The 24,664-nt window shown below is 37.1% G+C and overlaps 1 protein-coding gene across 1 annotated transcript in view; it reads left to right on the top strand.

Moving 5' to 3' along the window:
* The first annotated feature begins 759 nt into the window (after nucleotides 1-759).
* The window catches only part of LOC149079590 (echinoderm microtubule-associated protein-like CG42247), a 35,081-nt gene continuing 11,176 nt past the window's right edge, over nucleotides 760-24,664 (top strand). Inside the window, exons 1-13 of the mRNA XM_089240430.1 lie at nucleotides 760-1,410; nucleotides 3,756-3,843; nucleotides 4,313-4,391; nucleotides 4,642-4,794; nucleotides 4,929-4,998; nucleotides 6,159-6,260; nucleotides 6,354-6,443; nucleotides 6,554-6,694; nucleotides 7,650-7,796; nucleotides 14,191-14,316; nucleotides 14,411-14,545; nucleotides 16,221-16,334; nucleotides 16,446-16,602. Coding sequence (XP_089096556.1) covers nucleotides 760-1,410; nucleotides 3,756-3,843; nucleotides 4,313-4,391; nucleotides 4,642-4,794; nucleotides 4,929-4,998; nucleotides 6,159-6,260; nucleotides 6,354-6,443; nucleotides 6,554-6,694; nucleotides 7,650-7,796; nucleotides 14,191-14,316; nucleotides 14,411-14,545; nucleotides 16,221-16,334; nucleotides 16,446-16,602 — 2,053 coding nt within the window. The remainder of the gene's footprint in view (nucleotides 1,411-3,755; nucleotides 3,844-4,312; nucleotides 4,392-4,641; nucleotides 4,795-4,928; nucleotides 4,999-6,158; nucleotides 6,261-6,353; nucleotides 6,444-6,553; nucleotides 6,695-7,649; nucleotides 7,797-14,190; nucleotides 14,317-14,410; nucleotides 14,546-16,220; nucleotides 16,335-16,445; nucleotides 16,603-24,664) is intronic.

Here is a 24,664-nt window from a genome sequence, read left to right as displayed (position 1 = left end):
CTCACGGCCATAACGCAATACGCAATTTACTGATGTTAACGAATCGGGTTGGAAATAAAGCCGCCATATATCAGTGGTCGCCTCAAGCTCGTTTGGGAAAATATCTTGTTGTTTATATATTCTTCGCCCGAATCGAACCTGGGACCTGATGGCAACCTTCACGATGGCAAACGAGTATTATTACCACAACGCCACTCGGGCTATATGGAGTATATAAACTCTACGAGTTTTCCGTGTGCGGCTTATACACCGGACTGGCATCTCTGGTGCGCAGCTGATCAATATATTGGTCTTCGAACGGAGAGAAATTGGCCACCCTGCCATATACTGTATGACATTTCCTCACAATTTCTGTTACTTCAGGAAGCTAAAATTGCTCATCAAATCAGATGTGAAAGCATTTTCAGAGATTCCTATTTTAGACTAAACGAGGACGTTTGGACTCATCGATTCAGTGTCATGTCACGAAGAAGAAAGAAACTGCTATCTCTATAGTAACAAATCAATATTTAATTTGCGTGACATGAGAATCACTGAACTCATATGTAGAGGGTATGTATAAAACTACATCACGTCACGCACATTCCGAGACACACATACACATATATGAGAAACTTTGGCTTCGATTCGTAATTTTCCGACCCGTCTGTTCCTGTCTAGCATAGCATTCTTTGTCTGATATGTGAAGTCTTCTGCGTGTGGTGTATACGCCAAGTTCCGGTAATGGACTCGGTATCAATGCGAACAGATGAATAGAATATGAAAGGGTATCGAGATAGGAACCAACCTAAAAACAACAACAACAACGCTAAATACACCGGAGTGCAATCGAAATTCCGGCAGAAAGAGACCAAAGCCAAGAGGGTTTCGTTCTACAGGAACGGCGACTACTACGACTACGGCGTGCACATGCCGATCCAGGGGCAGAAGCACTTCCAGACGATGTCTCACTTGTCCGATTACCTGAGCCAGAAGTCGAAGCTGGCACAGGGCGTCAGGTACATCTTCACCGAAGACGGCAAGCTGGTGAAGAGCCTGGAGGATTTCGAAAACGGCAGGACGTACGTCGTGTCCAGTACCAAGAACTTCGTCCATCTGCCCTACGGTGGCGTCAGCCGCGTGAAGACGTCGTACGCCGCTCAGACTGTTCCGGTGAAGGACGACGATTTGAAACTCATCAGACCTTTATCTGAGAAAACGCGGGTGAAGAAGAAGACTCAGCAGCAGAAGTCGTCGCCAAAGAAAGCGGGTCGCGAGATAACAGTCGTGGACAAGTCGGATCACAGCCGCAGGTCGACCGTGCGACTGTCTTCGGACGACATCGGGACATTCGACGATATTTTATCGCAATGGGGCAAGTCCGTCAGCCTGAGGAACGTCAAGAAGATACTCACGCCACTTGGTGGACAGGTAAATGATAAGCAACTAGTTTTCTGGTGATTTGATAAAGCTGCACAGCGTTCACTTGATATATGACAAGACATAGTCTACGACACATAAATTACGATAAAAGTAATCAAATTAAAGTTTCATCGGATTCCCAAATTGTCCAAGCGATGGAAACCTCTTTTCCATTGTTAGCGCATGAATGGTTGCTTTACAGACGAGGCGTCTAAAAGAAGGTCATTTTACAGACCCTTACTTTACCAGGGGTCCTTATAGAAATTTCAGTCTTAAGTATCCTCATAATGGGAACCCTTCTCTATTGTTAGTGAAGGGCGGGTAGTCACCTTGCAGTAGAGGTTCTTAACCTAGGGTCCTCATAGAGATTTCAGTGTATTCATGAGCTTGGACACACACACACACAAAAACGAAAAAAAATTGTTTTTACATCGTTGTAAATATGTAATTAATGTTATTTATATCGCTATAAATACATACTTGATATTAGTTTGCATACGGTTCCGTGGAACGTAAACGGATATAAGAACCCTTTTCTCACAAAAGCAGACACGCGTAACACGTATTATTCGAATCTAGGCTTATATTTTTAAGGCTGGTAGTGATCTTATTACAATGGAACAGAACAATGACATCTAGTCATTTTCGCTTACTCTTGGCTAGTAGTAAAATCAAATTAAATTCTGTTGTGGGGACAACTGACAAATCTTGCAGGACAGGACTTCCACGCCGAGATGTCTGGTCACTAAAGTTAAGACCAAATTAGAACGTTTAAGCGAGATGGTTGGATTTTATAGGTGGTGATCGCTGTAGTGCTTGTAAAACTCGGAAACATCAATAAAATTACATAAAATTTAGGTATTCATTAATGCAGTGGTTCTCAACCGGAGGTGCGGGAGAGCATTTTTTGGGGATGCGAGATGGAGAAAAATTGCAACATGTTGACTGATTATCCAGGAAAATTAAAATGACGATAAAAATTGAACTTTTTTTTCAATTCTTAAAAAAATATGGATCATACCAATATTTTGGTATGTTATTACACTTCTTCATCTGTACTGACTTCTGCTCGCAGAAATGTGTCACAAAGAATTTTTGCGTTGTGAAAGTGTCTTTTTCAATTAGCGATCGTATTTGTTTTACGTTTCGGGTTGAGGAAAAAAATACCATTATTTTTTTACCTAAAATATTTCGTGGTTTGTTTACATTGGTACCTCGTGTTATTAGCATGTTGTGCTTAGATTTGATACTGCCGTGAACACACGACTCGGAAAAAAAAGCCTCAAAAAATTTAGTCAACTGTCAAAAGGAACATTAATTTCTAGTTGTTGCGGTTGGAATCAATAATTTTAAGAACTATTCAATGAATATTTTTTTCCAAATCTGAAAATAAAAATTGTAAAAAAATGGTTTTTCTAAGGGAAAAAAATGAAGCCAAAATTAAATATTAGCCATAGACGAAAATACATTAAACGGTAAGTAAAATAATTCATTGACATTAATTATTGGATATAATATACTTAATTACAAAAAAAAAACTGAATTTTCCAACAGACAAAAAACCGTATTATCCAAAGGGGTGAGGGAAGGTAAGTCGCATTGCACTGGGATTGCGGGAAGGGAAAAAAGTCAAGAACCACACACACACACACACTGCATTAATGTATCTTCCCAGTTACATTGCTTGTGAAGAGAAAAAAATATCGTGAATGACATCTTCAGCAACGAGGAAGATGATGATGTCTGTTTGTTCATCGTGAGAAGAGATTTGCCCGCGCCTTACAAATACAAATACAACGCCACAACTGGCAAAATGCCCAACGAGGTGGCTGAGAAAAGAAAAACCCATAACAAATATGGATGTCATGTAATTCAAAAATACAGCAACCCAATTAACAAAAATTATAAACAATATATACACATGATACAATGCCCATAAAAAATATTTATGGTTGCCTTATACTCTAAGAATGGATAGCTTCTCGATTTACCCCAATATGTTTATCGTATTTCTTTTTAAACGTGCCAATTGTGTTACAATTTATAACCTCCGGTGGTAAGCTATTCCATTTATTGACAACCCTATTAGAGAAACGTCACGTGATATCCAATGATCAAATTGTTTGTTTGGTTGAAGGGACGCTAAGAATAACATCCGGAAAACGGTGATGTGTGAAAACTCTTTCTAATTGAGAGAACGTATAGGTCACCAATAATTATCAAATTATTGGTGTAAATAATAATCCTGCAACGAGACTTGTCAGTGAGGCTTGGCCGAATCTCTTTTCGTGATAGACAATCAAAAATATGAAAAAATGCATTACTTTCCATCTCCCCCACTTTCTATCTCATAGGTGCGGAGCATTTCTCAGCTGAAAAACATATCTCGCGACGTACAGACTTTCTACTTGGAAGGAGAACATTCAAATGCATCTAAAGATGGTGAATATTCCTCTCTTTAGTATTAATTTCCATTCATTTTTCATACACGATCCTGGCTTCTGCTGCTGATCGTGATTGCAACAAATCTTGAGAAAATTTTTCATTTGGCGATTAAACGAGAGATTGGATTGGCTACGGTCACAGAAAGCCAAAATTTGGCTAATCTTTTTTTGCTACAAATTGCTTTGATGTAACCAAATCGATGGAATTGAAAAAAATCCAGGGGAATCTCAATGGGGGAATACAATTTTATACCAATCTTCTTTCTCCCTAAACCTAGTTATAACGTCACCCAAGAACTCTCTATAAAGCCAAGACGTCATGATGAGATTTAAAAAAAATTTCCCATAAATGTCAACTTCCGTCATGGGTTCATATAACAGTCACCTTGTGCTAATAGTGACATTAAAAGGAGATTTGACTTTATGAATATTGGAATTTTACTGTATTGTATCGTATTTGTCTATAGTTACAGAAAATTCGAAAATGCAACAACAGCGCAACGTACGCGAAACTTCCAAATTGCCACCGAAGAAACCTCAAATAGAGTGGGTGTATCCTTTTTTTACACAAGTTGGGGTACTTTGATGATACAACTAAATATAAAATAGGGATGGAAGTTATAGCAAGGTCTAGCTGTATAATTTAATATATATAGTCATACAGAATTTCAGTTCATTTTGGAACTCCGATTTCTTGTGGCTTTATATTTACAGTAGAAATGTCACTAATAAAACAAAGGAAAAAATAAAGCAGCCGTGGGAAAGAAAATTTTCTTTGACGATTGATATTTATCAGACACGGATACAACGGAAGCTCTGCTAATGGATCGAATCTGCATCTACTTGGAACCGGTGAGATCGTGTACCCGGCAGGTGCCATAGTTGTACTCTACGACAGATCAGAAGATCGACAACGGCATTACGCGAGGCACACGGAAGACGTCCTGTGGTGAGTAGATAGATACGTATTCATTGAAATGCAGCCAATGTAGCTGATGAGTTTTCTTTATGAAATTAGAATAATGCTTTTGTTACTCATACTACATACTATACACAACCCCTTCCCCCTCCATTCTCATTAAGCATCTGCATTCATCCAACGTCAAGGGCAGTCGCTTCTGGACAAGCTTCAGGCAATGGAGAAACGTCTCAGGTGACACATCGTATTACAACACTAGGGTTGTATTTTTTTAATGGCAATGCAAACTGCTGTACAAATACCATGCATCTAAACCAGCCAATATCTCCTAGATAAGGGGCTCTTGACCGATGGATCATGGCCCTAAACTTGATTAAAGGTGCTTCCTAGATGAGTTTTTCAAATCCACTTTTAGCCAAAGGCTCTTGAGCTATGGGTTATGACTCAAACTTGGGTAGCAGGAGATTCCGAGATGGACAATGCAAATACACTTACAGCCAAGGACTCTTAAGCTATACGTCACGACCCAAACTTAATTCGCAGGGGCTTCCTAAATGAGTTTTACAAATCCACGTACAGCCGAGGGCTCTTGAGCTATGCGTCACGACCCAAACTTGATTCCACAAGGAATGGGCAGTATTGCTTTAGAGATGGATATTAACGATTCCCTTACAGCCAGAGATTCTTGAGCTATGGGTAGTGACTTGAACTTGATTCGCAGGGGCTTCCTAGATGAGTTGTACAAATCCACTTACTGTCAAGGGCTCTTGTACTACAAATCCCACTATAAATCCACGTACAGCCGAAGGCTTTTGAGCTATGCGTCACGACCTAGACTTGATACCCAGGGCATTCGAGACGAGTAGTACGGCTTAAGATATGGGTATTAAAAATCCACTTCCAGCCAGGGATTCTTGAGTTTGGATCAAGTCCCAATCTTGATTCGCAGAGGCTTCCTAGATTAGTTGTAAAAAATCACTCACTGCCAAGGGCTGTTGAGCTATGCGTCACGACCAAACTTGATTCTCAGAGGCTTTCTAGACGAGTTGTACAAATCCACTTACAGTCCTGTTATAAATGGCATCACTGGTTTCACTAATTTCGAAAAACAAACGGTCCCACGGGTCACGGAGCTGATCTTGTTGCTAATTTTGAGTAATGACTGAAGAAGGTCAAGAATACCTTGTCTTAGATAGTTTACGTGGTATCTAGAAAGTATTGAACCAGCAGGCAAAGTAAAATTGGTGTACAAGGATCCGGTGCAGTGTGATTTGTACAACAAAGTGTTGCCATTATTTAAAAAATAACTGCTATAGCTTTCGAAAAATCGCTAATATTAATGAATGTATTTTAATGTCACACCAATCGAGTAAATTTTTGCTAATTTTATACAGGCGCAAATACACGTGTGGAACATCGCCAATCTGGAGACGATCGCCATCGTTGGCCAAGACAGACTGGAAGGCGATGTCATAGGCATCGATTTTTCTCGAGAGGTGGATGCAATTTAGAAACTTTTTTCGAATTGGAATTCAATTTACATAAAATCGAAAACCAACTGCTCATTACCATATTAATAATATTTATAGGATTTCATGATGGTCAACGTAGAATCCGGAAAAGAAGAAGCCCTCACACTTTGGGATTGGGAAAGCGATGCTGTACTCGGAAGAGCTCAGGTACGAGACACGTTCAGTTCATCGCCAAAGTTCCAATATTCACCAAGTTATTAGATCTCATTTTTAAAGTGTGAACTTAATTTTTATTTGGTGAATATTCGGTTTTATAGGCATCGTCGGGTGATCGTATGACAGGAGTGGCTTTTCATCCAATCGAGAATGACCTGATGGTGACTTTCGGGATGCATCACCTGGCATTCTGGAAGAAGAGGAAAGATGGCTTCCTGGCGAGGAAAGACGCCCTCTCACCGGTTCGTACTTGAAGATAATATAGCCAGAATTTATATTTGTAAATTATAGCAATGTGAATTATAAGGCTAAAATATTATTGTAGCCAAAAGTCTCCAAATTTATCTCCTATTAAAGAAAAGCCGAATTGATTCTGACAGCCTCGATCATCCATTTACTCGTCACATGCATCATTCCGTCGTCAATTCACGCACCCTTGCAACCTTTTGACTATGACGATGTTGATCATGTCAATTGCTTTTGAATGAGCATGATCGGCAATCATGAATATAAATTTACCTAATCTCCTTCCCAGATAGAATCGATTTCAAAAAGTGCCAGAATAACACGAAAAACGCCAAACAGGAAACCGAAAAATTATCAGTGATGTAGGCGTGACCAAACAGCCCCTCCTAGAGATAGAAGGTCTCTGCACTGTTTGCCATAAACGTCATTCAGACTAGCTAGCAAGTTTGCCACATTTTGAAACACAGCATCTTCATTTCGTTTCTTCTTATTTCGGCGCAGAATCTTCCTGATTGACTCACAAATACCGCATAGTGATTGGATGTGGGGCATAGAAATCACCAATTCTGAGCCTGATTATTTCTTTTCCTCACAACGGTGATACTGGCACGAGAAGGGAATTTTTTCTCCTGAATATTCTGAGGGAAAATGGACTGCTTACTGACGTCACAAGTAGACTGCGGCGGCCTTCTATCTCTAGGGGGTGCTGGACCAAATTTCTTCTTGTGGGGGGACGTACTATAACTAGAGAGGGATATTTAGCCTTTGCTTCACTGAGATTCATAAATGTTAATAAGTATGGTCATGCGTCCCTTTATTTCATGTTTTCAGATCGTTTTCATCGTCGTTCCGATGAAATCTTTCTCCATTTATATTTCGATGCTACTATTGATTTGTGAATTGTTTGAATCTTGTTTTGTGAATTTTCGTCTTTCATAAGCTTATTTTCAGGGCCATTCTGGTAGAACAATCAACTCTTGGGCGTTTTTACAAGATGGCAGCTTCGCTGTCGGTGACACGAGTGGTTATTTGACATTATGGGCGCCTTCGGATGATGAAGAGATCTTCCTTATAGAGAAAGAGATAAAAGCTCACGAGGTTTGTGTAGTCCATCGATTATTTTAGATTATTGACAATCATTCGATTAACTGACGATGGCAAGATTCCTATGGGAGGGCTATCATCGTATAATCTTGTTTATCATTCCGATTGTCGATTGGCGTTTGATGCTTCGAGTTTGATCACCTGTTATATGATTTTAGATTCACGATCGTCTTCATATATATATATATATAATAGAACTTTCCGGATGCACCCACCCTCCGGGAACGCTTCGATATCTCTATGAGATGGGAAGCGGGGTGTGTCCGGTCTTCAAAGGTCAAAGTCCATCGATTATACCGACTGAACCATGCCTGAAGTACCAACAACGGCAGATATTTATTCATTCTAGCATATATTTATCATATAGGTATATGCTGGATAAGTAATATCGATTAAAAGGGGTATTCTATTAATTCTATTATGTGGGGAGCAAGTGGAGGGGGGGGGGCCGAATTAATAGCGGTCACCTAAGGATAATCACATGCTTCATGAGTAATTTGTCAGTCTTTTGACAGAAACTCGTGATAACTGATGAGCTCCTCTTTGCAAAAACTTAATTGGATTTATTCAGGGGGGGGGGGGTTGCATATTTTTTTCACAAAAACAATTTAATGAAAAATCAGAATTGACCGGTATTACCACTAGACTGGGGTAATGACAGGTCAGTCATTTTACCCATTTAAAAATCACATGATATTTTGGAAAATAAAGCATTAAGAAGTATGAAGCGATCTGCATGATTCAAGCGGAACTTGGTCACGTTTTTCAGAGGAATTTTCATTCAGGGCCATATTTATTAGGGGGCGGTTACCTCAGGCCCCTCTCAGCATAGACGGCCTTCAGGCTCCCGTCGCCCTAGGCACTACTACTAATTTTGCCGACCTCTTCAGATGCTCTTATATTTCGTTTCTTAATTTATTTCCGAAAAATCATTCCCTTCCGCTTAGCTATTTTCAAAATAAAAGTCATCTCTTCACTGTTTGTTTTTCCAAATATGGCTTTATAAATATTGTTTCATACACACACACACACTAATAACTAGAGCCAGGAAATCCAGGCACTAAAAATGGTCAAAATAAGCAGCCAAAAAGACACTAAAAATGCCTAAAATAGGCATTAAAAAATCATTTATAATTAATGGAGAAAGGGGAAGGGTAACTAAAAGCTATGATGTTAAGGGTCCGGAAACTGGCTAAAAATTGACCGTACTCACTGAATCTACTGTTTCTATGATGGATTATAATAATTGGCGTAGGAATACAAATAAAGTATAAAAAATATAGTTGGAAAATACATAGAAAAATAGTAAAAAATAGAAAGAGTCTACGCCGATGAAAATTTTTCATGAAATTATCAAATCGAAATTAGTTCACAATCGTGAGCCGAAAGATAAAATCTAGACAAAAAAAAAACAGTCGACCGGCTTTAATGAAAGTTGGGACCGCGAAAATAAGTCGTACTAAGCGGTAAAACGTACAGTGCGAACGTCATAAGCGGGGTCCAGTGTGTAATATACAATGATACCGAAAGAAAACCGGTTAGAAGTCTTTTTGGAAAATCATGCAAGTAGAACACAGTGCTTTTCGTCATTCCGAAAACATCAGCGTTAAAGAATAGAAATATCTTATCTTTTAATATTCTTCTTCTATTTTTATAAATTCTTATGAAAAATTTATGGATCGAACGAATCGAACATACAGGCATATGAAAAATATATGTCCGGTCAAAATTATTATATGCCCTGGGCATGTCGGGCAATTTGTCCTGCCCTGTTTCCTACATTCAAAACATAATAAATATACCCTAGAAATACAAGTTTTTTCAATAGTTCTGGATCACGAAAACAGAAGAAACATCGTATTAACGATATTTCACTGTATCCGATTTCTTTATAAGTGAGCACAACTTAACAAAATAATAAATTATTCAGCATTTTTTCTTTCCTCGGATAAATGAAACGATACAAATTTGAAAAAAATATAGCCAAAATTTATACGTGTAAAATTATAAAATGATGTTCACAGTCAAAGATAGATGTCGCTAAAAAACGAAACTATTTTATTTTGATACGCATAAAATCGAAACTAAAACTTTTTCGAAATGTAATAATATTTGTCCACCACAAAATAAAAAATTAATTAATTAATCGATATTTAACTGAATAAAATTGCGCTATAATGGAGCTTAATTATAATAAGTTCTATCAAAGAAATAACTTGCAACATATTTTTTCCCGAAAAGAAAAGAAATAAATGATCCTGTATTATGCGTCAATTCAGAAATTAGTGTTTTAGATCGATAACAGAGAACGCGCTAATAAAAACGTTTCTTCTCGCACATGTATCAACATATTCATCGCTTTTTTCAATTTATTAACCAAACGGCACATAATTTTTACAGATGATTTTACTTAAATGAAGTTCGAGAAGCTTCTAAATTCCCCCCCCCCCCTCCCCCTTCATTACCTACAGCAGAGGTCTTCAACCTTTTTCCTTGAAGATGCCTACCTAACCTACAGTGATGAAAATAAGACAGGACAATCGACCTGTAGCGGGAACACAAAAATTTTAACCTTTCCATTTTGATAACAATCGACAGAGCACCCTTAATTAATGCGTACTGGTTAAGGATTTTAAACATAAAAATTATTTTTAGAGTTCTCAATACTGGAAATATCTAATTTCAACAAAATAAGGCCTCTAAAATTCACGAGAGAATAAACATAAAACAATATCAAAATATGCATTTACGGCAGAAAAAATTCAAGAAAAGCATTTTTACCAAAAAAAAAATGAGAATTGGTGACAAAAGGCGTTTATGGCATTTTGGCTGAACTTCCGGGATGTACTATAATATAAATGAGATGCCGCATAAAAATTTTAAACTGTAAATTGTTAGACTTCATCATGGCAACTTATTGTGCTAATCAAGTTAATTGTGTTGCAGAATTACAATCAAAAGCTGTGTTGCAGAATTACAATCAAAAGCTGTGTTGCAGAATTACAATCAAAAGCTGTGTTGCAGAATTACAATCAAAAGCTGTGTTGCAGAATTACAATCAAAAGCTGTGTTGCAGAATTACAATCAAAAGCTGTGTTGCAGAATTACAATCAAAAGCTGTGTTGCAGAATTACAATCAAAAGCTGTATTGCAGAATTACAATCAAAAGCTGTGATGCAACATGTAAATCTTCCAAAATTTCTGAATTGGAACTGGGGGAAAAAAATCTCATTTCAAAATCGTTACAAAGGGACTTATAAAGTGACTTAATCAATTTTTAAAGCGTTATAACTCATTAATTATGGATCAAATCAAAAACCGGAACGCACTTCTCCATATTAGTTTTTCACAAAAAATCTCGTATATAATTATTGGACGGTCAATAGTTACCACTCTGTATAGCCAAAAGTCTGTATCCACTCAGTAGTTCAGACATTTTCTCGAATTTCTGCAAAAGTACCAAGCGAATCACTCCTAAACTTCGGTCATAAATACAATATGGTGTTACTTACCATTTCCAGTGAAAATTTCATCACGAGTGCATTTAGGGCTACTGACAAAAAATGAAATAAGAAAAGAATGTCTTTGATCAACTCTGTATCAAAAAAAAGCTGCAAATGACTTCTAACCGTGAGAATATATTGCACTAATTTACATATTTGAATACTTCTGTGCATTTTCGTGAGAATAGTGTGTATTCTCGAAAATACACAATTTTTTTTATAAAAATTCCAATTGTCATTGATAAGAGTATTTTTATTAGATGATTAATAATTGCGTATATGCAAGAAACATGAATTCTATTTTTTTTTTAATTTGATTCCCAGATATATAGTGCAACTTATACAGAAATTCCAGCTGAATGTCGTGAAAATTCAGAACGACACCGGTGATACAGTGAGCAGTAATTTCGAAACTTACTAAAAATAACTGAATGGTAAGGGATTTCCCACAAATTTGTACTTCGATTATTTTCTGTTATTTCTCAATTGACTCAGTTTGTTCATTTTAGCCTGAGTGACGTGGAGGTGGTAAGATGCTCGTGTACAACCGTGAAGGTTGCCATCGGTTCCCAGGTTCTATCCCGTGGGGTAGAATATAGAAACACACACACACACAAGATATTTTTCGTATAACGATTGATAGATAGCGCCTTCATTTGAGCCCAACTGGTGAACGGCAATAAATTCTTAAAGCGATGTGGCCGGAGTTGGCCGGTGTGTGGTGAAATAGTTTGTTCATTTTGGCACCATACACGCGTTATACTAAACCACTTCTCTTACACAGCATCAGATACGCGTCTTCGCTCATTTTAATAATGATGTGGACTTATTCTCGAAATAATCGGGTAACAGAAAATAATCGTCTATATAATTCAGTTATTTTCAGCAAGTTTCGAAATTACTACTCACTGTATCACAGTATATCTCATAATTTTTACGACACATTCAGCTGGAATTTTCATATAAGTTCAATATTAAGAATACATAGCAAACTGGGGATATAGCATTTTACTGACACACCGTTGAACCTACGATTATACTTCCAAATAGAAAAAGTTTTCAAATAATGCGTAGAGCTCAGATACTCATTCATGTTTCAAGGGCATTTTATTAAAACAAAAAGAAATTAACTTTTTATGCTGTTTCCATGAGCCCAGAAACCCAATCGGAGAGCTGTTGCCCTGTCTCTTCTGATCCCAACTAAAAACATTACACGTTTGAAAGTGAAATATTCACTGAGATTCGAATTAAAAAAAAACGGAGGAAGTTTGGGGGAAAAAAAAGCATTAAATGCGGGTAAAACGGTTTTTCCGCATTATATAAGAACTGTTTTTCCCAACTTTCTTCCGTTTCTTGAATTCGATTATCTCAGTGAATATTTCACTTACAAACGTGAAATGTTTTTATTTGGGATCAGGAGAAACAGGGCAACAACTTTTTCTAATTGGAAGTATACCTCTAGGATCAACGATTCACCAATAAAATGCTATACCTCCTGTTTGCTATGCACACTGTTTATCTGGTAATCACATTATGAAAAATAAAATTAATATCCACGCATGCGCAATTAATAGTCATTTACTAAAAATACTCATATCTCATTGGATAATTATTTATCCACATTTCAAATTTTGTATTCGGTATGGCACATGCATAGCGTAATTTTTTCTGTGAATTTCGTAAAAATCGGTTAAGAACTCGCATATAAAAGCATAAAACATGCGATGTAAATTAGAATTTTTAAAGAAAACATATATACTTTTGTGAATATATATACGTGATATTCTCACTAAAATTCACAGAAGTATTGCATGAAATTAATACAATTTATTGTTATAGTTACAAGTCATTTGCTGCTTTTTCTGATACAGAGTTGAGAAAAACATTTTTTCTTAATTTTTGTAGGTTCCCTAAATGCATTCGTGACTAAATTTTCACCGGAAATAGTAAGTACATAATATATTTATGACCAAAGTTTCAGAGCTATTCGTTCAGTATTTCTCTAGAAATTCGACAAAATGTCGTAAGCTCTTTAGTGAACACAGAATTTTGGCTAAACAGGGTGTCTCAGCATCAGGTTTAAAATCTTCTAGGAGGGGGTAGAGACGACAAGGGGATTCTACAGACGACTCGGAATCACATAGCAACGCGTGGTTGGAAATGCGTCCCTGATGGGGTACATAGAAAACGCCAGGAGTGAAGGGACACCACGTGAGTGAAAATATGTATTAATATTAAATGTTCATCGAAGAAAGTAGCAGGTCGAAAATGTTCGAAATGTTGTCCACGAGCTGTAATGCAGGTCTCCCGTCTCAGTCGCATTGAATCTCGAACATTCTGGAATATTCCGGGAATGTGTGGGATTTTCCTGAAACGCAGGCAGCAAGCTCCTCAGTGCTGTCAACAAGGGTGTCGTACCATTACCTCATAGAGGCTGTAGGAGGTAATGGTCATACATCAATGTTTTGATATGCGTCCAGCTTGGAAGCTGGAAATTACTTCCGAAAGAAGTAATCAAGGCGTGATAAATTCGGTGATCGAGCAGGCCAAAATTCACCAAACTGAAACCACCGCCCCCCTACAACGCCATCTAAAGCGCCAGGAAAGCATTTAAGGCCCAGCAATGCTATGTGATTCCGAGTCGTCTACGTGTTCCCTACTCCTCCTAGAAGTTTGTAAACCTGACGCTTAGACACCCTGTATAAGGTATCTGTATCACGTAATACATATATACAAATAACATACAAAATCGTTCTGTTTTATCAATGTCGTCATGTGACTAGGGCATGGCCAAGTCTCTTCTCTTGCAGAAGACGGACTTTTCATGAAAGATTCCTACAAACATGAATCTGATGCCACAACTAGCTTCTTGCCATTTATTCCAGAGTGACGTAGATGCGCTATTCCTGTTACCTGGTGGAACACTTCTTTCTGGAGGTAGGAGCAAAGAAGACGGTGAACTAAGAGCATGGGATTCCGAAGAAGATTATAGCAACATCGCCGCTACCAAGGTCTATTGATTAATACTAATTAAATTTCAATTCCGAAGAAATTGTAAAACTATATCACGACAGGTATCACAAAACAAGTTTTATGACATTTCAGATACCCAACATCGGTGGTATCCAGGCGATATGCCCGCAGAAACTCAAATCTGATGACGGCACGATCTTCATCGGGACGTCGCACAACACCCTTCTCGAGGGTTCAATTCACATGAAATTCAGGATATTATCACAGGTAGGAAGTTCTGTTCCTGAACACACACTATACAGAGTGCATAGCAAACGGTGGGGGAGAGGGGGGGGTGTATGGCGTTTTTTACTGACGAACCGTTGATCCTAGGACAGTGGTTCTCAACCTTTGCGAGCCCGCGGCCCGGTTTCATTAATTTTTGTGAGTTGAAAGCTCAGTCAAACACACGACCACCAGAAAATGAAGGAGAAAAAGGAAACGGCTAATCACTCGCGGCCAGGTACGAATGATGTCAGGGCCCGGCGGTTGAGAAACACTGTCCTAGAGCTACACTTCCAATTGGATAACCCTTTTTACCCGCATTTAATGCTATTTTTTCTAAATTGCCTTCGTTTTCGAATATCTCAGTGAATATTGCACTTAGAAACATGAATTTTTTTAGCATCAGGAGAGACAGGGACAAGTCTAAGCTCGTTTTTCAATGCACTTTTCGCTTTGTGCTCAGTTATTTATATTTCACGAAATGGCTCAAAAGTTTTCTGGAGGAGAAATAGACGAATATACTAATACAGTCGAATCCCGTTTTAAAGAATACAGTTATAGCGAAAAATTCTCGTTTTAACAAACACTTTTCTAATCCCCCTAGATAAGTTTACATGGGAACAAGGCAGAGACCTGGAATTTCGTTTTAACGAAGTAATTTCTCTGGTCTTTTGGAGTTCGTTATAACGGGATTAGACTGTATACTAAATAGACGATTTACTAATACAGTGACACCTCGGTTTACGAATTGAATTTTCATAAGTTTTATTCATTATTTTTATTTTTTTTACTAGCTTTCACACCCGGGTTTTCTTCGATTACTGGGAGGATTGAAAAAGTGACAAACTATTATAAAGGCATATACACGTCTGAAACGCATTGCTAGGGAACCACGGTAATCAAAGTAAACGTGTTACTTAAAAGTGATTGTTGAGGCCCAGGATTTGTTGCCCAACCATTGTTGCGCGTTTCGGGCATTTGTCGAGCTCTGGCGAAATTTTAAACTAGCCTATCATTCAATCCGGGTCTTGTTTGGTATGTATGCAAAATTTGACGACTATAGGTTCGAAATTGTAGATTTGTATAGAGAACACACACAAACACAGAAAATCAATTTTATATACAGTGGATCCCGCTTATAACGTTTTTTAAGAAATCGTCGTGAAAAACGTCGTTGTAAGCGGGAAAACGCTTTGAACGGGAAATCTCAATGAGAATTTGTTAGAGTTGAGACCACGATAATGAGTCGTACTAAGCGAGAAAACGTTGTATTTGGGAGCGTTATAAAGCGGGATCGACTATTTATAGATTTTTTCTTAAATTTTTCATGTTTAGTGCCGTACTTTGGCTTTTATTAGATGGATTTTCCTTCTTATTTCTCGCTCATATTTTTGATTTCATTGCATATCTCACCATTTTTGAGTGCAGATTTATGTTTTCAACGCAATGTTTTATTTCGGCGTTATTTAGTGCGTTTCAGCCTTTTTTTAGTGCATATTTCAGCGTTTTTAGTGCATATTTCAGCGTTTTTTAGTGCATATTTCAGCGTTTTTTAGTGCATATTTCAGCGTTTTTTAGTGCATATTTCAGCGTTTTTTAGTGCATATTTCAGCGTTTTTTAGTGCATATTTTGCCACTTTTTAGCACTCTAATGACGATGCTTTGAAATTTTTCGAAGGGCCATCGCCAAGAAGTTGTAGACGTCGCTGTAAATTCGGACGAGATGGCTTTCGTAACGGTGGATCGAGATCATTACACTTACAAATGGTCGCTCAGGCACCTCAATTGGAGCGTCAGAACTGAGGTGGCTAATTTTTTTTCAAGTTTCCCAATGCTAAACAATTATGAAAATGTACAGAAAAATTACCTATCACTTTTGGTATTTGTTTTTGTATATCTATAGAACTATCCAGTTTCAGTAGCCATGTATCCTGAAGGTTCTGTGATCGTTTCCGGGGGAACGAACGGGAAACTAGCTGTCCTTAGCTCGGAGAACGGAATGACCGTATCCAATATTTCTGTGGCTTTCGCACCTTTGACGGTCCTCAGCTACTCTTCAGGTAAATTATTAATTTCCAAATTATGAATGTAATTCTTAACAGGGGTCTTCTAAGCATGACTCTCGGAGCTTTTTTGTCGCGTCAATCCGGTCATTTTCAGAAAATGGTTGAAAGCATTAAAAAATGATTAATTCTAAAATAAATGAAACAAATAATTTCGGTATAAATGAATGAATTTTCGGATAAAAATAAAAATAGTTTTGTAATAAGTTACAAAAAAATAATATCGAAATTAAAGAAATAATTCTAGAATGAATAAAGGAAATAATTTCAGAATTAATGGATGAAATAATTCCAGAATTCAAGAAAGAAATAATTTCGGAATGTATAGAAAATAATTTCGAATCAATGAAAAATAATTTCAGAATTAATAAGAGAACTAATTTCACAATAAATGAAAGAAGTAGTTTCAAAACTGATGAAAACAATGATTTCAGAATTGAGGAAAGATATAATTTCAAAATAAATGAAAAATAATTTTATAATAAAGGAAAGAAATAGTTTCGGAATAAAGAAAGGAAATAAAATTCTAGAATAAATGAAAGAAATATTTTATAGATAATTTCAGAATTGATAAAGGAAATAATTCCAGAACAAACTGATGAAAATTCAGAATTACTGAAATTTCACTTGTAAGGTAGATGGCAGCGCCCCCCCCCCCACACACTCACACACACTTCTCAAAAACGGGACGAGCATACCACTGGTATCATAAATGGGATCCGGAAATTTCGCCTCCAACATTCCGTACCCGATACATTTCGCCCCCGACACTTCACCCCTGTACGTTAAGGCAGATTTATGGTTTTATCACTTGTGGATTATATACCAATTTCGCCACCCTTCGCACATCCAGTCATTTCTTGACTACTCATTCCTCTAAATTAGCATCCCAAGACTGTATAGCACCACGTACAAACCCGCACCCCCCTCACCGTAAATATGTCTGTGTCACTCTTTTGGCCGTTCACATCCTCTGAGTCAATGGTTCTCAACCTTTTTTTGTCCATGGCCCCCCCCCCAACCATTTCTCATTCCTATGGCCCCCCTCTTGCAAACACAAATAATTTTCTACTCCCCCCCCCCCCATCCGTTTTTCCATTAATTGCCTGAAGTATATAAATATGTTTGAATTTAATTTGATTAATTTTTAATTTATGAAAATAACGAAAGAGCAAAATAAATGTAATAGAATACAGTAAAAAAAAATAGAATAAATTATTTTCAATCAATGTAAACTCTGCGCTTGAAGACGACACAATGTCATCAAGTTATTGCAAATACAAATACAACGCCACAACAGGCAAAATGTCCAACGAGGTGGCTGAGAAAAAGATGCCCATAAAAAATATGGATGTCATATATTTCAAGAATACAGCAACCCAATTAAAAATGCCCAAAGCCTTAGTCACGTGATCATAGAAGCAAAGGGGGTAAGTTACACATGACTTTCCTTTCCTGAACCCATGCTGATTATCCGACAATACATTATTCTCGTCTATCCACTTCACAAACTGCCTTTTGATGATAATTTCCAAAATTTTCGAGATGGAGCTCGTCAAACTCACTGGACGGTAATTGGGCACCGCTTCTCTACTACCCTTCTTAAATATCGGAACAACATTAGCAAGTTTCCAATCCCTTGGGACGATAATCTCAGCAACACTGCTCCTATATATCTGTGCGACTGGCCCCAGCAATTTATTAGCACATTCCCTGAGGACCCTGGGATAGATATCATCTGGTCTTGGTGCTTTGCTTGCACATACATTTCTTAGAAGATTTTGGACGTCCACGTCTTCTACTTGAATATCGTTGAGGGTTTTATTACCCCATGCAACACCCGTGTATCGAGTATCATTATCTCCATTAAAAACCGACGCGAAAAAGTCATTGAAAGCACTATACATGCCTACATTGCTCTCTAACCTAGAGCTTCCTATCGATAGGGGGACCAACCGTCCACTTACATCCATTATTGATGTATCGAAAAAATGATTTTGGGTCAAAGATAATGTTATCTGCCAACCTAGATTCAACTTCCTTTTTACTATCCCTTATCACTCTCTTCAACACTCTTATTTTATCAGTAAACAATGATAGGTCACCTCGTCCACTTTTATACTCTCTGAATGCTCTTTTCTTTTCAAGATAAAGGTTACGCACGCTATCCGTGAACCATAGAGGGTGCGATATACAAATACGCTTTTTTCGAACAAAGGGTATGACATCGTGCAAAACATAGGACAGCTTCCTATTAAATTCTTCCAATTGGCTTACCACCCCCTACTGATTCCAACCGGTCTTTGAAAACTTCCTCTCAAAACATCAAAGTTAGTTCTTCGAATACAAGGAACCAGTCTTTTGTTATCAACCTTACCCAAGGAAAAGTTACAGTGAAATCTGACTATACGATGATCACTGGAAGAAAGCTCTTCCCCTCACCGAAACATGTTCAACAAGATCCTCAGAACTAGTAAGAACTAAATCCAAAATAGCAGTTTCCCCTAGTGGCTTCTGATACATGCTGATACAAAAAATTTTCGAGCACCAACTTAAGAAAGTCTCTTTCATACTGATCTCTAGATGAAATGTTCACCCAATCAATACCTGGGTAATTGAAATTCCCTAGTTTGAGAACCCTCTTACGCTTACACATGTAGGAAAATTCATCATGAATGAAATTTGTATTATTTCAAATTAGCTTATTTTTGTATAAATGATTATGGTTTCGTTGAGAAAATGTCAGTTGTAGCTTCCAAAATACGCATTTTTGTAGTGATAAAAATCGCAAAAAGTGGTAACAAGCAGTTTTATTAATTTTATTCTCTTCACGCGGATAAAAGTAGTTAAGAGTAGCCACAAAAATTAATCACAATTGAAAAGTTCAACCGTTCACATCGTTTTCAATAATGTATCAAGGATATAGGTTCATGTTGTAGCCATACTATGAACTTAAAAAAATGAACTAAAATACGTGGGAAAAATTGTTAAATATTTGTTTGAAACATTCATTCCAGAGAAATCATGTGCGCAGTCTCAGAGCCGGATTAACCATTAAGCAAAATGAGCACATGCTTAGGGCGTCAGTACTAAAGGGGCACCACCAAAAAGATATCAAATGACATTTTCTTTTTAATGCACGGATTTTTTTTCAACATCCATCATCCGATAGAAGATCCTAAAATTGTAAGAACACTTGATTGTATAGTTGAAGATCATTATCACAAGAATGGCACGAAAGATGAGAATCTAATAATATTGCAAACTAGACTTCACATTATTGCCAAGTTTTTCGATTTTCTTTTCGCAATTTTCATAAAGTACGCCCAGGGCTGTCTCTTAACATCATCATACGCCCACATACAAAGCGATTTTTCTGAGAGAGGCACTACTACCTATAGCTAAAAATTCCTACCTACCTATTTGTATATTTACTCTTGAAAATCGGAACCAGATCTAATTGTCACTTAGTTGCTAGAAATGACCAGATGGGCCCCATGCAGCAAACCAAGTTCTACAGACCTAAGGACGTGATTTTTGTGGGTCATTAGTGGATCAACTGTATAGTTTGATCTATACAAGTAAAAGAAATGCTACCAGGTGTAAATTACGAACTTGAGAATGTATCTAAAAATAAAAAATACCCAATATATATAACGGTGATTCGTCAGAAATAAGATACCTAGTGGCAGGGGCCCCAACTGGATACTTGGTTAGCCGGGGCAACCACTCATTTAGGCACCCCCCCCCCCCATAATGCTGAAGGATAGGTTGAATGGTTAAATCTGCGCCCCCTTTTTGATGCGCGCGGGGCATCCAGACTCGCCTGCCCCCCCCCCCCCAACTACTTGCGGCCCTGCCTATTGGTAATATTATGGCCATTCTAAGATTCAATGGTTTCTCCTTGGAGTGTTGTTACAGCCTTTATCTCATCAACCATTCGTCGTAGTGGTATGGTTCTAATTTTAAAAATTCTCAAAATACGACCAGAAATCACCCTGTACGAGTTTTGAGGATGAAAATACAGTGTACACAAAATAAAAAATGTACATTTTTATACGATCCCTCCCCTCTAATTTCCAATCAGACAGTTGTTGCTCTTTCTCTTCTGAGCCCAACAAACAAATTACATGTTTTTTACTGCATTATTCCCTGAGATATTTAAATTCAAAAAATGGAGACAGGTCCGGGCTCAGGAAAATTTCGCGACCCAATGCAGAAAAAATTTTTGCGGCTCCCTCTAAAAACATTTTATGTAGTTGTTCCCGACTTACAAACTTTTCGAGTTGCGAACATAAATCTTGGAGGGGAATTTTTTTTCAGAGAGAACGCATTTTATTACTCTAATTTTTTTCATTATCTCAGGAACGCGTTGATGGTCTGGATCGTAATCAAACACGATCCATTGAGAGAGAAGGGCATTTAAATTAATTTTACAAAATTCATAGATTATTAATAATAATTAGCACGTGGTCCACGTGCTGACACTTCATCGTGGCTCGAATCATATTGAACAGACATCAGTTTTTTGTCATACTTTTAAAGCGCTTCATCATCTCTTTGTCAAATATACGTTGCACTTCGATAACTTTGATCATTTTTCGAATTTTTTATTGCTATTTTTGTGTAATTCATGTAAATTAGTAGAAGTAAAAGAACCAAGTACTGGAATTCCATGACCCCCACAAGAGTGGGGCTGACAGGCAGGATCATCGTAATAGCATCATAGGCCCCGAGCCAAGGAATTTTTTGGAGGCCTTACATGGAAAATTCTCGAAAAATTCAACTACGTCTCGTTTTTCTGAGGCACCTCTTCTCTTGAGGCTCTTCGGGCACGGCCCGGGGTGGGGGAAGCATGCGTTAAGACGGCACTGCCTAAGGTTCGCACCAGGCGTCCTCCTTTTTCAGTTTTGAATCTGGTAACCCTATCTGAAGACCACATAATCCGTGTTTTCACTTATTTGTTCGATCATCCATATTGTCCGAATGTTTTTGTGGAAAGAAATAATTATTTTTTCTACATAAAATCGATTCTTGCAAACGTACGGATTTTGCTGCCGAAATTTTCGTCTCAGAAAAATATTTTATGCCAAAAAATAACAAAAAGAACTCTTCCCGATCTCTCTTTCATCATCTCATGAGTCGCCTGAAATTTCGAGATCAAATGGCAGCACCAACAGTATATAAATCAAGCCTCCGGAGAGAGTATGACGTCAGCGGTCTCCGTTATTTTCTTAGGGCATAAATAGAGTTTAAAACAATAAATTAAAAAATAATTTCAGCATGGACGAGATAATTCCAAAATTAATGAAAGTTATAATTTCAGCATTAAAGAAATAATTTCAGCATTAATGGAAGAAAATATTCTAGAATTAATGTAAGAGATAATTACAGCATTGATAAAAGTGATAATTCCAGAATTAGTGAAAAACTTATGAAAGAGATAATAACAAAATTAATGAAAGATAATTTCAGAATGAAGGGAAGAGATAATTCCAAAATTAATGAAAAAGACAATTCCAGAATTAATGAGATATAATTTCAGAATCAATGACAGAAATAATTCCAGCATTAATAAAAGAAATAATTTCAGCATTAATGAAAGAAACAAATCCAGAATTGATGAAAGCAATTATTTCAGAAGTAATGAAAGTAATAAAATAATTAATGAAGGAAATAATTCCAGAATTAATGAAAGAATATTCAAGAAATAATGAAGAAAAATTTCAGAATTAATGAAAGAATATTCAAGAAATAATGAAGGAAAATTTCAGAATTAATGAAAGAATATTCAAGAAATAATGAAAGAATATTCAAGAAATAATGAAAGAATATTCAAGAAATAATGAAAGAATATTCAAGAAATAATGAAAGAATATTCAAGAAATAATGAAAGAATATTCAAGAAATAATGAAAGAATATTCAAGAAATAATGAAAGAATATTCAAGAAATAATGAAAGAATATTCAAGAAATAATGAAAGAATATTCAAGAAATAATGAAAGAATATTCAAGAAATAATGAAAGAATATTCAAGAAATAATGAAGGGAAATTCAAGAAATGATGAAAGAAATTTTTCCGGTATTAAATGAAAATAATTTAATCTTTTTTCATCCTTAGATGAAAGTTCTCTGTCCTTTTTTTAAAACCCAATATTTAGAGACCAAACTATACATTTTTATGGAACAATTGCCAGGCGGGAAGTTTGTTTTCACCGAGTCCCGTAATTTCCTTGCATTTGATGTCGCTGCAGTCGCGGTGGCTGGATGCTCCCTCCTGTAATATATAATCTCTGTCGTCTGCTTCTCTCCAGGTTACTTGTTTTGGGCGTCTCCTTGAGTCCTGCAAAAATAACTGACCTGGCAGTTCGAACTTCCAGTTTCTGTATGTGATCTTAGCTTGTAGGGAACCGACTTCTTCTCTGTCGTCTGCTCATTAAGAGGCTCTTTGTTTTGGACGTCTCCTTATGCTCAATTAAAATAACCGAACTTATAGTTCAAATTTCCAGTTCAGTTCACGAGCTTTGTTTATAAGGAACCGAGCGGAATAAAGAATATAGTTTTTTCACTTTGAACTTCATCACCACATTAGTCACTTTTAAATTTGACATTAGATGGCAGCACATTACTATAAAGTGCAGTGTGGAGAAATTCACTTTTTACGATCTTACCTGTCGTCTGCTTGTGTGGAGGTATGTACTTTGTTTTGGATGTCTCCTTGGGTCTTGAAAAAATAACTGAACTGGAATTTTGATCTTTCAGCAGGTCTGTTTATAAGCTTTATTTATAAGGAGCGTAGCTGAATGAAGAATTCAGTTTTTTATACCTGAGCTTTTCACCATCACCACATAAGGCACTTCTGATTTTGAAAGTAGGTAGCAGCACCAACAATATTTTTAAAAATAAATTTCTTAAAGTATTCTAGAGTATTAAATATTAATTTTAATTCCCTTAAAACTGTGTTAGTGCCATTGTCAATTCGCTGCAAATGTTACAAGGCAAAAAAACAAAAAAAAAACTGCTATTGGCGGACGGCGCAACATTTCGAGTCACCCGGTATATACGGATTTTGTCATTGCGTAACGTAGTGACAAAACTGTTCATGTGAACATAACAATGATTCATTATCAGGATTTCAAGCCCATCGTAAAATATAAATAAGGGCCATTCAAGTATTACGTAAGCAGATTTCCAGCCATTTTTTACCCCATTCCCCCCCCCCCGTCAGCGAAAGTCAGCGAAACACTCACCCCCATTCTCCCCCCCCCCGTCAGCAAAATTTCGTCAGCAGCTTAGAATATTTCATATCTTCAAAAAGGGATGACGTAAGCAAACGCCCCCCCCCTTATCATCAAAAGTTAGCAAATCCGAAACCCCCTCCCTCCCCTCGATGCTGACGTAATACTTGTATGACCCCTAATCAGATTTTCAAATAAGAAAATTATCAATTTGTTGACTTCAATTTCGATACGGTGAAAAGCTGATATTTCGTTGGATGACAAGCTTCCTTCAAGTGGCTTTTTGGTTCATAATGTGGCCGCTCTCTCGCAGGCGAACGAAGCAACGTGCGAGTTGGCTTAAAAACACAACACAATATTTCACATATAAGTTGTAATAGTATATACTTGTAATAGTCTGTACTATATTTAATATACAAAGTGCATAGGTAACGGGCATATGGCATTTTAATGGCGAACCATTGGTCCTAGAGGCACACTTCCAGTTGGAAAAAGTACCCAAATAATGTTACTCAGATATTTGATTCATGTTGCCAGGGGTTACATAGTTATTAAAATAAAACTTAACTAATTAACTTTTTATGTGGACACCCAAAACCCAATTGGAAAGTTGTTTTCCCGGTCTCCAACAAAAAAATTCATCGTTTCTAAGTGAAATATTCACTGAGATAGTCGAAGAAAGTTGGGAAAAAAATCATTAAATGCGGGGAAACCATTTTACCCGCATTTAATGCTGTTTCCCCCCCCCAAATTTCCTCATATTTTTTAATTCGCATATCTCGGTGAATATTGCTCTTAGAAACGTGAAATTATTTTAGTT

The sequence above is a fragment of the Pholcus phalangioides genome, unplaced genomic scaffold (genome assembly GCF_987345545.1).
Source record: "Pholcus phalangioides strain wild (caught in Gottingen) unplaced genomic scaffold, Ppha-v1.0 ptg000012l_1, whole genome shotgun sequence".
Lineage (NCBI taxonomy): Eukaryota > Metazoa > Arthropoda > Arachnida > Araneae > Pholcidae > Pholcus > Pholcus phalangioides.
Note: the sequence above shows the minus strand (reverse complement) of the source record. Positions and strands in the feature narration are given on the sequence as shown.